The sequence below is a fragment of the Anas acuta genome, chromosome 1 (assembly GCF_963932015.1).
Source record: "Anas acuta chromosome 1, bAnaAcu1.1, whole genome shotgun sequence".
NCBI lineage: Eukaryota > Metazoa > Chordata > Aves > Anseriformes > Anatidae > Anas > Anas acuta.
In genome coordinates, this window is record NC_088979.1 from 27,667,240 (window position 1) to 27,680,658 (window position 13,419).

Here is a 13,419-nt window from a genome sequence, read left to right on the forward strand (position 1 = left end):
ATCCAAAGCCGTGAATCAGCAGCTTGTGAAAGAGCAAAGCAGGGAAGGTAGAGCAGTGACAGATAAGGTAATTCTTCGGCAGTTGTGCACTTCAAGGGAGGAGGGTACTTCAAGGGAGCTGGTTTCAGCCTGCGGATGTGTGGGGGAGAGAGCAGCTCAAAACCTTCAGAGACACCAGGTGAGAGGCTGAGATCTGGCATTCGTGGGAAAGAAGATGGGGAGAATCAGAGGGGGATTTGCTCAGTGAGCAGAGCCCTGTTTCCTTGACAGCTGACGGCTTGGCATCATGATGAGGCTCTTGAACTTCAGGATATGAAAGTTGGTGTCATATTTGGGAGACTGGGGGCTTTACACCGGCGTTTGGGAGGTGGCTGCACCTCCCTGGCAGGGGAGGTGAGGGCAAAAGGGAAGACAAGGTGACACGTGCTGGTCACCATGTGTGAGGGAGGGCCTTGCCCAGTGCTGTGTGTGTTTTTGTTGTCTTTTTTTCATTAAGCAGTTTTCCTCAGGTTTATTCTGTAGCCCTTCACCACTGTGTTGAACCCTTAGCCTTTGTACTTCTGAATGGCAGTACCCAAAAGAAGCAGCTCACTTTTGGGGATGTTGGTTAGGCTGGGCTTCTGAGGGCCATTTTGCCCCACCAGCTGCACAGGCCATGGGCGGCAGCCGCCTCTTCCCCTGGACCTGCCACCGAGCTCTGGACACCACAGGGCAAATTGCTGCACATCACGCTGTGACTCGAGACTTGGGCGCTCCCAATCCAGCAGTGTCACCCTGCTCTGCTCCACCTCCTCGCTCTCCCAAGAAGTTATTCCAGCCCTGCGGCATGTTCTTGTTCAATGATCTTCCTGCCAGGGGAACAGAGCCTCTGGCCTCTTCCTGCTGCCCCCAGGCCCAGATTTTCTCCAGGGCAGCCACAGAGACTCGATTCCTGCCTGAGACACCAAGGAGGGCAGCTCATGACACCGATGGGTTTGTTCTGAAATCCTTGTCCTGGGAGCTGGGATCAGACTTACTCATGGTTTCAGATGCTGCTTGGTCAGAGCTGCCTGCTGTAGTTGGGAATAGTTTCACCTCTGGCATTTCCTTTAAAGCCATCTCCAACTATTGCTGCCTTTCTTCCAATAGGTCCCCGTTTAACTTTCTTCCCTTCTTTAAAAGTGATTTTTCTATTTAAGGGCTGTTGCTTAAACGATCTTCACAGCTCAACTTTCATGAGATTTTCTTAGTTTTCAGCCCAGATCCTCCCTCTGTTTTGTTTTTTTGAGTGGCAACTTTTATGTGCAAAACAGGGGAGGGAAATAATTGTCCTAATTTCATGTTTTCATTATTTACATAATTTTCACATAGTCATTGTAAAAATATGCCGGAGTCCTGTAGAGCAAACAGACCTTGTGTACACGTCCCCTTAAAAGTAAGCAGGCCTCCTTTGGCATGGTAGGCAAAAAGTGTTGGTCACTGCAGCCAGTTTGCTGAGATTCAGGCGCGCAGACAGATGACTTTTCTTTGATTCATTCAGATTTCTGGGCAGAAGCAAGCAGGAGGGCTGATCCCTGGTAAGTGTCAGGCACCAGGATTAACCAGATGCTGTTCTCTTTGTGGTGGTGAGCTTTGCGTGGTGACTTTGGCCCCGGTGATGTTACCTGGCTGTCCCAGCTTGGGCTGTGTTGGAGGTGGTGTCTCTGATAGTCTCCTAGGTGCAATTTAATGTACAGCTGTTAGCTGCTACCAAGAAACCTCTTTTGAAACCTAGTGTGTGCCTGAGGAAGGCTACATGTGCACATTTCTGCATGCCTGCTGGCCAGCTCCTTACGTGAACCTGCTGTTTTTCTCTCATCTGGTGTAGAAACACCCCTTCGCATAGATATGCCCATAGATAGGGCTGTGCTCCTTCTCCTGGGAGCATTTTTTAAAACAGAAAAAAATACTGAAGACTTTTTAGATACTGCATTTGAATACGTACACATTTTTGTTTGTTTTTTGGAGGGGGGGAGATTCTCAAATTATTTTGATTTTTTTTAAAGGGCATTCATATATATATATATGTATTTACATCTACTCCCCTCTATTTTTTTTCTTTTTAATAAAAAAAATGTGTATAAGGATGTTTTCTCTTGCAGAGCACAAATGCCAGTTTTTGTCAAATAATGAACAAAATATCGCCTATTCTTCTAAATGCTGGTGTATCTTTTAATCCAAAACATCAATTGATGGCCAAGTTTTGATGTTCCTATGACTAAAAATACATCGGAATAGTAAAATCAGTCCTTGCTTTTATGTTTTTTCTGAAGACCGTGTGCCAGTAAATACCCTTTAATCACTTCATTTAATTTGAATCACTTTTATTTCAGTAGGCACATAGGAAAATGGAGATGCTTAGTGAGCGTGGTGAAGGGGAGATGCAGAGAAGGACCCAAGAGCTGTGGTGCTGCCTGTTTTCCGTCTGCAGGTTGCTCCCAGAAGCATGTTGGATAGGAGCAGGCGAGGAGGCTGCATGTCTCGCCCTGCTCTTCCTCAGTTTCATCAAAGAATGAGGAACACAAATGCCTTTGTACGAGGAAAAGCAAATGCATGCAGCGAGCTCCTGTAGCACGCATGAGGCTTTTTGCTTTGCTGGGTGTTCGTGAAGATAAGAGCTTCTCGCTATGACCCAAATCTCATGGGAGCTGGAGATAGGGAAGAAGAGACAAAGGACGGTATTGAAATAGGCTTCTCCAAGTAGACATGAACATAAACAAATGTTTAAGGTTATGCAGCATTTGAAATGAAGTGTGTGAGAGACAGTCTTCCTTTTCAAACAGGTTTTCTTCCCCATATATGATGCCGTATTATTTTTAAACTGTGAGGGCACAAATAAGAGGAAATAAGCATGGAATTGTCTTTTCTGCACTTAAATAGTGCCATTAATCATTTGTACTTTGTTTTGAAGGGAGGGGCTGGCTGCATATTTACATTTACGTTGAGGATTTCAGTAACTTCTGGAGAGGAAAGTGCAAGGAGAGAGGGACTGCCAGGTGTGCAGGAGTAAAAGGGACACAGGAGCTAAAATATGCACATAACTCTTCCCCAGCATCTCTGGAGTGTAGCCTTGAGGCTACAAGCAGAGAGGGAAGGGGGCGCAGAGGGTGGGCTCATGCCAGGATAGTGAGGGGCTGCCTCACTTATTACTAGTTATCTTGAGGTCATGCCCGACCAGGTTGTGCTGGACCTGGTGACGTTAAAGCAGGAGTCCTGGTGGACACCAAGCTGAACATGACCCTTGCTGCTAAGAAGGCTGATGGCTCTGGGCTGAGTTAGGTGGAGTGTTGCCAGCAGGTTGAGGGAGGTGATCCTTCCCTTCTGCTCAGTGCTGGTGAGGCCACACCTGGAGTGCTGGGTCTGGTTCTGGGCCCCCCAGTACAAGAGAGACATGGACACACTGGAGAGAGGCCAGCAGAGGGCCATGAAGATGAGGAAGGGCCTGGATGAGCTCTCCTGTGAGCAGAGGCCGGGAGGGCTGGGACTGCTCAGCCTGGAGAAGAGGAGGCTCAGGGGGATCTCCCCCAGGGCTGGGAATCCCCGCAGGGAGGGGGCAAAGAGGCCGCAGCCAGGCTCTGTTCAGGGGTGCCCAGCGCCAGGCCAGGGGCAGTGGGCACCAAGGGGCAGGCAGGAGGCTCCCTCTGAGCACCAGGCAGCACTTCTGTGCTGGGCGGGCGGCTGAGCACTGGCCCAGGCTGCCCAGAGAGGCTGAGGGGGCTCCTCCTGGGAGTCCTGGGCACCCTGTGCTGGGGGCCCTGGTGGAGCAGGGCTTGGGGTCGGGGCCTCCAGAGCTCCCTGACAGCCTCAGCCCTGCTGTGGTGCTGTGAACTGAGCTTGTACCACTAATGGGAGTCAAGCCTGAAGACTTGATTGCTTTCAGGTTTTATTTAGAGGCCTCCATAAACGTCCATGGCAAAGGCTCAGGGAACTGTTGTGTAGAGCAGGAGGCGATGGGCTCGTCAGGAAACCCATTTCTGCCTTCACCTGAAGGTGAGATTCAGAGGAGTGCTGCATGGACGTGTGACTGAAGCGGTGGCCTCTGTCTGTTTACCAGCACTTCTGTTTTCCCAGGGAGTATTCTCATCCTGTTCTAATAAATACAGTACAGAGAAGACTGAAAGCAAATTTCTTAGTTTTAATTTTTGCTGTTTTGGTCGTGACCCAGACATCATTATTCTCAAGCTCTCTAAGCATGAAACAAAATCAAGTTAATGAGTTTTGAATGCTGCATGAAATGAACTGGGAGCAGTCTAGTGTTAATAAGCAGCCTAAATGCTTCTCGTTTGTGCTGCCGTACTGAGGAGAAAGTAGTTTTTTTTTTTCCTCTTTAATAGAAGACTAAAGTAGTAGACTAAAGTACAAGTAGAAGACTTGTATTGCGTTATTAAGCAGTGAAGAGCCCTTCACAAGCAAGTTAATAGATTTGTCACAGCTTCCATCTAAATCTTTAGGAGATAAATTTGCCTTAAGTTCCAAACAAGAATTTTGAAGTTCTTTGCATGAAACCTGAAGATCTTGGGCTTGTCCCTCCCCTTCTAAGTCCTCCCCATTGCTTGGTGTCAGTGATGTCCTTTGATGACGGAGAGTTGTGCTCTCATTACCTCTTTCATGAGAAGCATCGCCTTTATAATTTTGATTAATATTGCATTTTTCAATTGAATTGAGTTCACTGAACTGTAGAATTGCAGTATTGTGGGCCATGATTTGACTGATGGATAATCCACTTCAGGCTAATCTCCTCCAGTAATGGCTGTGACATTCGGAAAATTGCTGTTGGATCAAAGCAGCGAGCTCTTGGTGCTCGATATCTGATCTCTATTAGGTCCCTCACAACAAGGAAGGTGAAACTAAACTATTGTTGAAGCATCTACATACATATGTCTTTTTAAAATCTTTGTGAGTAGATTTTAAATTCAAACATCTGTATATTTGCAGACTATCCAGACCCTTGTATGTACACCTGTGGTGCTGCAGGTATCATGCAACTGGTCATGTCTGGTTTCAGGCTCCGGCAATTCCTGAATCTGTTTTCTGTTGGCATATTATTTTGTTTTGTTAGTGGCTTGGCCAAACTGTTGGCTTCTGATGTCTGTGGAGAGATGTTCAGTGTGCACTCTCCTGTCACCCTTTGTGCCGGTGGCAGTCTGCTGTGAAAAGCAGAGTTTGGGCTGCATGGCAGGAGCACACAAGTTATAAATGATTGGGTTGGAAATGTGGATATTTCTAAAATTGCTGCTCATGGGAAGTGTCAGAGGCCTGATTCATACTGCATAGCTAACTGGTAGTGTAGTCAAAGTGCAGGTTAACATCGTGAAACATTTCGGTGGAAGTAGACTGCTTTGAGGGCTTATGAAGAATATTGCTGCTTTTACAGTGATAAAGATACATGCGTTTTACTTTTATTTTTCTCTTTAGGCTTTGTCCGACACCGATTCCCCTTCTAGCTGTGCGCTGGAACCTACAATGAAACAGCATTTTGCTTTTGACAACATGGGCTACGAGGAGAGCTTTGAAACCCTGCCCTCGCCGTCTTCCCAGGAGCACACTGTTGCAGTCAGGGTTGTGGGGATGACTTGCCAGTCCTGCGTGCAGTCAGTAGAAGGACGAATTTCCAAGGTGAAGGGCATCGTGAGCATTAAAGTCTCCCTTGAACAGAATAATGCCCTAGTAAAGTACCTGCAGTCAGAAATAAGCCCTGAACAGATTTGCCAGGAAATCCAGGACATGGGCTTTGACGCTAATGTTGCAGAAGAGAGGTTGACACCGGCGTCTGTAAGTTTACCGTGCTCGAGGGAAGCGGTAATAAAGCTTCGGATTGAAGGCATGACGTGCCAGTCCTGCGTCACCAGCATTGAGGGAAAGATGAAGAAGCTGCATGGTGTGGCAAAAATCAAGGTGTCACTCGCTAACCAGGAGGCAATCATAGCTTACCAGCCTTACATCATTCAGCCCGAGGAACTCAAGAGCCATATCAGTGGCCTGGGGTACGACTGCACCATTAAGAGTAAATCAGCACCTTTGAAGCTCGGTGTGCTTGATCTTGGGCGCCTGCAGAGCACAGACCCCAAGGAGACACTGACAAGTCTTGAGAGTGATGGATTGGAGCCACAGGCTGCCAAGATGGGTGGCACAGCAACTGTGGCTGTGCAGATAGAAGGTATGCACTGCAAGTCCTGTGTCAGAAACATCGAAGGAAACATATCCTCTCTTCCAGGCGTGCAAAGTATTAACGTGTCTTTGGAGCGTAAATGTGCCGTTGTACGGTACAGCCCAAATTTAATTACCCTGTCAGCTCTGCAGCAAGCTATTGAGTCCCTTCCACCTGGAAACTTTAAAGTGAACCTCCCTAATGATTCAGAAGCAAATAACCAAGCATCTCCACTGCCTGCTTTGCCGTGTGGTCTCGCTGGAGAGCCACGGGATGACACGACATGTACGGCTGTTATTAGGATTGATGGTATGACCTGCAATTCCTGTGTACAGTCCATAGAAGGGACGATATCGCAGAGACAAGGTGTGCAGCATGTAGCAGTTTCTTTAGCTGGCAAGACTGGGACCATACGTTATGATCCAGCTGTCACAAATGGAGAGGACTTGAGAGCTGCCATAGAAGACATGGGGTTTGATGCGTCTGTGCTAACAGGTAACTGTGTCCTAATCTGTTGATTTTTATTCTTGAGTACTTTATCCAAGACCTAAGCCTTGCTTTCAGCAAAGTAGGTGCCGAGATGCATGTACATTTTGGTGGGAAGCAGGCAGTGCTTTTACATGTCAGCTGCAGCACAGTTTGTACACTTCATACATGTGCCAGATGTTTAAGAAGTTGCTATGGTGTGTAATCTCTGGTGAATTTAAAAAGTGGCAGTATTTAGTTGCTTCAGCTCAGAACAGATTTCCTTTTAGATACAGATGTAGTTTACCTGGAATGAGTTGGTTTAATCCCGATATCCCCAATCCTGTGAGCTTTTCTTGTGGGTCCAATCCATTTGAATCTGTGGAACGGCTACGAATCAGGAGGAGTCCATATGTGACATTTAATTATGATTTGTTTCTGTCATAATTTGTTGGTAGGAGAGCACCTGATCTATCTGTGGAAAAAGAGGGGAGCCCCTGTGTTTAACACATTCAGAGGCAACTCTTGCTCTTTTATACAAATACTCTGCCTGAGAGATCTGGTTTATGAGTGCAGCTGGAAGGGTTAGTTATTGGGTGTCTGTAATCTGGCAAAGAACAAAGGTGATCACAGTGGGCCTGTGTGTGTGGAGGTCTGAGCGCTGCAGATCTCCCACTACTCATTTTGCAGTACTTGCATGATAAACATTGTGCCAGAACGAGAAACCTGTTGAGAAACTCACCCTTTTCCCTGATAGAGATGAAGTGCTATGAGCTCTGTGTAGAAGGCAGCAAGGACAAAGTGACTGTGAGGCTGGGCTGTGTTCTCTGTGCTGGATCAGAATCACAGAATTGTTGGGGTTGGAAGGGACCTCGAAAGATCATTGTGTCCAACCCCCCTGCCCATGCAGGTTCCTTAGAGCAGGCTGCCCAGGTAGGCATCCAGATGGGCCTTGAATATCTCCAGAGAAGGAGACTCCACAACCTCCCTGGGCAGCCTGTCCCAGTGCTCCGTCACCCTCACCGTGAAGAAGTTCTTTCACATGTTGGTGTGGAACTTCCTGGGCTCCATTTTGTGGCCATTGCCCCTTGTCCTGTCCCCACAAACCACTGAAAAGAGGTTGGCCAAATCCCTCTGTCTCCCACACCTCAGGTATTTAGACACATTGAGGAGATCCCCTCTCAGTCTTCTCTTCTCCAGGCTGAACAGACCCAGGTCTCTCAGCCTTTCCTCACAGGGAAGCTGCTCCAGGCCCCGTATCATCTTTCTGGCCCTCCGCTGGACTCTTTCCAGGAGATCCCTGTCTTTTTTGTACTGGGGAGCCCAGAAAACACTCTAGATCCCAATAGATCTTTATTGAGCAGAGGTAACTGTTAGGTCTAGACATTGAAATAGGAAGGAGCCATTTGCCATCTGAAAGTGGAAAGAAAAGGGGCTGTGCAGTTACCTGGTCATGTAAGCAGTGCAGGTGATTGTATGTTGTTACACACGTAGAAGCAATCTACATCATTTCCATGAAGAAACCACGATTGCCATATCACCTTTCAAACAACTGAGACTTTGCATGACTGATAAATGTGGCCTGCTTGTAGTTTTGTGTCATTGTATCGCGCTTCAGCTAGTGTTTGTTCACCTTATTGTGCGTTTATTCAAGATACTGGCACGGGAGAACACAAGCATCGGCCTGGCACCAGCGATGCCGCGGCGCAGCCTCGAGCTCCGGAGTCTCCTCACCAGGATCGTGCCTCAGATGCTCTTCTGGAGGGTCCTCACCTTGACGGGCCAAACCAGCAGGGTGAAGCCAAGAAGTGTTTTTTACAAATCACTGGCATGACCTGTGCGTCGTGCGTGTCTGCCATCGAAAGGAAACTGCAGAAGGAAGATGGTAATAAATGTGACATTCCTCTCGTGAGTCTGGATGGGTCTAGTGGTTGGAGGAGGTATTCAGGGGCTGTGGTAGAACATCTTGAGGTTGCACAGACTTCGTGTTCTTTGTTAGTGCTAATGTAACCATGTCACTGTTTAACTATCCCGCTGCACTGATGGACCTACCCAGTGGACGTAATTGTTTTGCAACAGGAAGCTGTTGTTATATGATGGACATTTCAAATAAGGCTCAAGACAAGAACAGAGACATTGTTCTCATTGTGTTCTCAGGGCCTTACTGCTTTACAGGGCAATCCATCTCTTCCAGAGCTGTCTGACACATTTGAAATGTGAAACTTATTCTTCAGCATACATTTGCACAAGCAAGTACAAATAAACGTGTGGCTCCAGTGCCTGGGTAATTCGTTGAGGCACAGCAAGGCTTATTAGGTTCTAACTCTGTATTCTGGAGCTACCTCTGCCCTGACCATACAGAACTTGAACAGATGAGCCTTCGTATTGTCTGCTGCAATGCATGTTGGCACGATTTAGGAAAGCTTTGCTTATAGATTTCTGTGCACCCAGCCTCCCAGTGATGCTCACTGCATTAGTATACAAATCAGGAAACAACTACCACCTCAGATCAGTTTTGTTTTTTGATTCTAAGTCTAGATTTTTTTAAAAAATAAAAGGCCGAACATTGTGCAGTGGACTTTATTTAGGGCTTTCCAAACTCAGAGAGTCCAGGGTAGAGCTTGTAGTAAACAGTGTAGAAATTGCTTATGGTCTTTCTTTTTGTTTCATTAGACCATAGCAAGGCTCATCTTTTTTCTAGTGTACCTGTTGCAACTCCTGTCGTTGCTAAAGGGAACTGTGTTACGGTCACATCTCAGTAAAATCTCTGCTGCTGTGACCAGGGAACAACGCTAGAAGGAGGCAGAGAGAGATCACTAGACATAAAAAGACTCTAAGCTGTTACAGCCCACATCAGAAATCACTTGTAATATTTTATTTTTCTTCCTCTCAAAGGAACTATGTTATCTAACCTTTTTTATTATTGCCACTACAGGAATTGTTTCAGTGTTGGTAGCCCTGATGGCAGGTAAAGCAGAGATAAAATACAAGCCAGAGTTCATACAGCCTCTTGAAATTGCACAGCTGATCCAGAATTTGGGTTTTGAGGCTACTGTCATAGAAGATCATGCAGAAACAGAAGGAAATGTGGAGCTTCTTGTAAGTAACGTGTACTTGAGACTGTATGTTGGTTTTGGAAATACCAGGTTCGGAAGAAGCAGCTTCTTATAAACACTTTTGTTTAAGGAGTTGTTGCCTCAGTGGGTCAGCTCTGTCAGGTGACACCAATTTTCCTTAACTTGATTTTCTCTTTTCAGCAATTATCTTAGAAGGACCTGTCCAAAGGGGCTGAAAAAAAATAATTAATAGTTGTATGTAAAAAATAGGCTTTTGTTAACAAGAGGAAATGAAACGGATGGAACAGGAAATGTCTATCATCAAATATGTGATGAGAATGTCAGGGGATTTGTAGAAGAGGCCTGAGAAGGTTGGGTAATATTAGTAAATTGTTCATGCTGAGGACAGATTCTTCAAAAGTCTTTTTATTCTCTGACATACAGCTATTGTAAGAAAGATAACAACAGTCTGCAGTTATGCTAATAGATCAGAAAGTGGGAACATCTCTTACTGAAGCTACCACGAAATTTCAGTAAACTAGCTGGTTGCAGAATTTTATAATAAAAGTGGACAGTTATATTCTCAGCTTTGTTTCCTTTAAGATAGCTTTATAAACTCTTCATTCCGAGGGCTTGGGTCACTACCAGCAGAGTTTGAACAGTCATTAGTGTTTTCTTAAAAAGAAAAATAATGATCTTCCTTGAACACTGAAACCTGCATCAATAATGCTAAAGCTAATTAACTTCTGGTCCTTCTTAACACTGACAGTGAGAAGAGGCTGCTCTTGATTTCAAAGACTGCAAACTGTTCCTAAAATTGTGTTTTATTCAGATTACAGGGATGACTTGTGCTTCGTGTGTTCACAACATTGAATCCAAACTTATGAGAACAAATGGCATATTCTACGCCTCAGTTGCACTGGCTACTTGCAAAGCTCACATCCAGTTTGATCCTGAAATTACAGGACCTCGAGACATTATAAAAATAATTGAGGTAAGCTTTAGAAAAAAAATAAATATATATATATATTTATATATATGAACAATTATAAGGTGAAGCTAAAAAGAAAATAAACTAGCTGATAATTGGGAAGTGTTGCTGACATTTGCAGATAATGTATGGTGTTTGCTGTATGTGTACAGTCTTGCCTGTGTGGTGAAGCTGCTGTGCTTCACAGAATTGCATAGCATCCCATGCTGTTGGTCTAAAAACACCCTCCAAAAATTACCATAAAAACCCAGACTTTTTAAATCTCTATCTGGTAAAAGTGTCTCTATATCCATTCTGGCTATTCTGTATGTGGAATCGTGTGTCTTCAGTTTCCAGTTGTTTCAGTGAAGTGTTGTTACTTCAGAAGAAACTATGACTTTCTCTTGTCACTGGAAGAGACTGTAAAGGGAGTTTTATAACAGCAGGGAGCTAAACCTTTTTCATACCATGAGTATTAAATCTCTCTGTACACACTGGCATTTATTCCCATAATAATTCAGAGAGAAACTGTTTAAACCAAAACAGGATGTGATACAGCCTGTAAAGGAAAAAAAAATCCTGGCTTATCAGTAACCGCAGAGATCATAAAATCTGCCGTTATCATGGCCCAGGTGCCAAAGGTGACAAAGCTTTTTCCTTTGTTTTGGCAGAAGGGGAAGAGAACTTGTTGTGTGAGCCACACACAGAAAGTAGTCAGGAGAACAGCAGAGACTGTCTTCCTCTCATATACTTTAGAGTACTTGTTCAGAAGAAGCTCTTTGTCTGTATAGCTGATGTGGCAGCAGTGGTTAATGTGTAAGTAGTAGGCTGCTCAGGCTGGTAGAGTAGTTCTGTGAAGTACATTTTGCCACAGGAGCATCTGATAATGCAGCTCTTGAGTTCAGTTTATTTTTTTTGAAGGTTGTAGGGGTGTGGTTGCACTGCAGCAGCTCACTGAAGTGTCAGGCAGAACTGGCTTTTTGCACCTTTGCTTTGTCCTGCGGTTAGCTTTGCAGGTTAAAACTGAATCTGGTAATCCCCATTTTCTACTTCAGGTGTATCCATGAACTCTGCTGTTAACAAGGTGAATCACAGAATCGCAGACTGGTTTGGGTTGGAAGGCCACCCAGTTCTACCCCCCTGCCATGGGCAGGGACACCTCCCACCAGCCCAGGTTGCCCAAAGCCCCATCCAGCCTGGCCTTGAGCACCTCCAGGGATGGGGCAGCCACAGCTTCTCTGGGCAGCCTGTGCCAGGGCCTCACCACCCTCTGAGTAAAGAATTTCTTCCTAATGTCTAATCTAAATCTACCCTTTTTAGTTCAGAGCCATTCCCTCTCATCCTCTCACTCCCCAACAAAGAGTCCCTCCATATCCCACCGTCAGGCACTGTAAGGTCTCCCCAGAGCCTTCTCTTCTCCAGGCTGAACAGCCCCAACTCCCTCGGCCTGTCTTCATAGGAGAGGTGCTCCAGCCCTCTGATCATCTCATGGCCCTCCTCTGGACTTGTTCTAATGCATCCGTGCTAGCAAGGTTTACTAGCCCAGAGGCTTGTATACATTTTTTCCCTTCCTTTGTGGTGTTTTCTGTTTCTCATACCAGTGGGGAGGAAAGTGTGTAAAATTCCTTTGAAGAGGAGGACAGCAGAATTCCAGCTATGGGAGCTGCCTGTGCCTAAGAAGCCAGGATACTGATTGTATCATGATTTTGTCTGTGTATAGATAACAAAAGTCCTTTATAGGCCATGTTTTGAGTCCTGGCTGATATATGATCTCACATTGGCAGGATCTGAAAATAAATAAGAAAATGGCATTTATTAAATATGGAACAGTGTCCTTTTCTGACATTTCTTCTAAAAGTAGTGTCATTTAAGTATGTTATGAGTAATATAGTTAGTTTAATCAAAGCTAACTCATCTTCCCTCCCCTTTTAATAAAAAGGAAATTGGCTTTCATGCTTCTGTGTCTAGAAGAGTTCCAAATGCACATAACTTGGATCATAAAAAAGAAATACAGCAGTAAGTATTTCTCTTCCTCTCTCAGTAATGAGTGCATGTAGATCATCTCTTGTAATTCACCATCCTCACTTTCCCCAGTTAATTTAGCTTATCCTTGTATAAAGCATATTTAATTTTATGATTTGCTATTCGGTTCAGATACTTTTATTACTTTGATTAGCCTCAGTTTTTATCAGATAAAGCTCTGTACATTTATATATGTAGGAGACACTAAAGTTGTCCTGAAGTGCTGGATCTTTCCCAAATATCCTAAAGCTTTGTGTTAGCACAGCACTAATACCCTCGCTCTGCACCGTCATGGTGTTTGGCCTGGGTGTTATGGGGTGTGCCATGGCCGGGGATTTACAGCTTCTACTTTTCAGGTGGAGGAAGTCTTTCTTGTGCAGCCTAGTGTTTGGTATCCCTGTCTTAATCCTAATGATTTATATGCTAATACCTGACGGCGGACACCATGGGTCTATGGTGCTGGAACAGAATCTCATTCCTGGATTATCTATATTAAATCTTCTCTTCTTTGTCCTGTGCACTTTTGTTCAGGTATGTCCAGAATATTTCCTAGGGGGTTGTTTTTTATTCATCTCCCATTTACATAATCTGATCTGATAAAGACAGGAGACTGGAAGGGTTTAATGGATTATACCTTCACTCTTCTCTATACCACCTACATGGGACTTTTCTGCAAAATGTTAATTCTGTAATTGCTCACAGCGCTTACTCCTGCCACAGTTTTGCCAATTGCATTTCTA

General features: G+C 45.0%; 1 protein-coding gene across 6 annotated transcripts in view; it reads left to right on the top strand.

Annotated features, from left to right (window-relative positions):
* Positions 1-13,419, top strand: part of ATP7B (ATPase copper transporting beta) — a 43,022-nt gene that overhangs the window by 13,942 nt on the left and 15,661 nt on the right. For 5 of the 6 annotated variants that reach the window (XM_068673940.1, XM_068673949.1, XM_068673965.1 and 2 more), the window contains 6 exons: positions 5,434-6,661; positions 8,286-8,516; positions 9,567-9,730; positions 10,520-10,681; positions 12,597-12,673; positions 13,036-13,210. In XM_068673940.1, coding sequence (XP_068530041.1) covers positions 5,434-6,661; positions 8,286-8,516; positions 9,567-9,730; positions 10,520-10,681; positions 12,597-12,673; positions 13,036-13,210 — 2,037 coding nt within the window. Of the gene's footprint in view, positions 1-29; positions 179-5,433; positions 6,662-8,285; positions 8,517-9,566; positions 9,731-10,519; positions 10,682-12,596; positions 12,674-13,035; positions 13,211-13,419 lie in introns of those variants that run through there. The other variant, XM_068673957.1, reaches the window with a different exon arrangement.